General features: G+C 32.7%; 1 protein-coding gene across 1 annotated transcript; it reads left to right on the top strand.

The window, feature by feature from the left end:
• The first annotated feature begins 212 nt into the window (after nucleotides 1-212).
• LOC110931706 (acidic leucine-rich nuclear phosphoprotein 32 family member B-like) lies at nucleotides 213-794 on the top strand. Its single transcript, XM_022175089.1, has 2 exons — nucleotides 213-339; nucleotides 433-794. Exons 1-2 carry the CDS (start codon nucleotides 213-215, stop codon nucleotides 792-794), a joined length of 489 nt encoding a protein of 162 aa, XP_022030781.1.
• The last annotated feature ends 871 nt before the right edge of the window (nucleotides 795-1,665 follow it).

Below are 1,665 nucleotides of genomic sequence, written 5' to 3'. Positions count from 1 at the left end.
TGTGTTAACCGGGAAGTAGTTGATCATGGTAATCCATTTCATGACGACTACTACAAGAAGGCCATCTATCACATACACACTGAGCATTCGTCCAGAGAAAATCTAAAGAAAATTAGTGAAGGTTATCAAAAGAAAAAACACAAGCTTTAATGAAAATTTATGATGACGAAGGGTTTAACTAGGGTAAATACATAAAGGATGAAAAAAGGGCGATGGTTGCTGAAGTGAAAACAAAAATGAAAGAAGAAATTCTTCAAGAGAAAACATACAGAGAAAGATATTTTGCAAATTACAGAATAGAAGAAATGCGAAAAGAGTACGAAGAAGCTAGGAGTTATGGTAAATGGGACAAGAAAAGAGAATGTTATATCAATCGCAAAGGAGATCCGGTTGTTGATTAAAGAGAAGTGGTTTACAATGATGTACTTGCAGTTATTCCGTTGCCCGGTGAATATTATTCAAAGATAGAAGTAGATAAAGATTCTCTCGAAAAGCTGGATAAGATAATCAGAGATGTAATGACACTAAGCTTGAAGAAGAGAGACGAAGAGAGAATGAAGAAAAATGTTGAGAAGATGGTAGACGAGTTGAAAAAGACAGCAGGTAAAGATGATAGTGAAGATGAACAAAAGAACGAAGAGGTGAAAGAAAAAGAAGCAACTGGTGAAGAAAGTCAGAAGACAACAGAAGAAGATGTTGCTGAAAAACATCAGGACGATGAGAGTTCGAGGAAGAAAGAAGAAGAAACAGGTGGAGAAAATCAGGAGAAGGTTGATGAAAAGCTGGAAAAGTAGGCTAGTGAAGTTGTTGATGAGAAACAACATGTGAACAATGAAGGTCAGAAACAGACAGCAAAAGAAGCCAAGGTGCTAGAAACTGAGGTAATAACTCCTACCGAATCTTCTGAAATATTAAATAAAATTGTTGAATAGTGTAAGAAATGCATGGAAACATGCAATGCTTGTACTGAAAAAGATGAAAATTTGGAACTAGAGATATAGAATTTTCTAAAGTCGAAAGAGTTTTTAAAGATAAATGTAAAGAAATGTTTAAAAGTAAAAAGGTTTTAAAGGATAAAGATGAAAAGCTGACATAAAAATGTAAGGTTTTGGAAAAAGAAAATGATATTTTGAAACAAAAGTGTTCAGAAATGACTGAAGAGTGTTTGCAAAAAGAAAATGCATTTCAAGAAATGAAAAAAAGTATGATTCAATAAAACTTGCATATCATATTACAAAAGATTCATTTGAAGCAGTGAAAAGCCAAATGAAACTTGTTCAATCTAGATTGTTACAATGTTCTGAAACATCAAAAACGCTTAAGAATCATTATGAAATAAAACAACAAGTTGTAAATTCCTATATTGAAGAATTTGCTGAGCTTAAACGTAAAATGGCTGATTTAGAACAAGATAATAACAAATTGCATAGTTATCACACTTCTTCATATGTTATTGAACGTATTTTCAACATAAAATCGGATGAAAAGATTCTGAAAGAAAAAAGAAGGGTATTGGTTCAGAATATCATCAGGTTCCACCACCGTTTGAGAAAAAGTTCACATTCTATGATGAGGAGAAGGTGGAAAAAGATTTCAACATGGTTGATCAATTTCCAGATAAGATTGACGTAACCTATTCCAAATCTAATGATACTACTGATTCAG

The sequence above is a fragment of the Helianthus annuus genome, chromosome 3 (genome assembly GCF_002127325.2).
Source record: "Helianthus annuus cultivar XRQ/B chromosome 3, HanXRQr2.0-SUNRISE, whole genome shotgun sequence".
In the NCBI taxonomy this organism is placed as follows: Eukaryota; Viridiplantae; Streptophyta; class Magnoliopsida; order Asterales; family Asteraceae; genus Helianthus; species Helianthus annuus.
The sequence above is the reverse complement of the archived record's forward strand: the minus strand, read 5'-3'. Positions and strand labels throughout refer to the sequence as shown.

What these genes read in the sequence shown, in the direction of transcription:
- LOC110931706 (XM_022175089.1), top strand. Translation starts at nt 213, where the DNA reads ATGGTTGCTGAAGTGAAAACAAAAATGAAAGAAGAAATTCTTCAAGAG. An exon ending in CGAAGAAGCTAGGAGTTATG is followed by an intron (nt 340 to 432) that starts GTAAATGGGACA and finishes ATGTACTTGCAG; the next exon opens with TTATTCCGTTGCCCGGTGAA.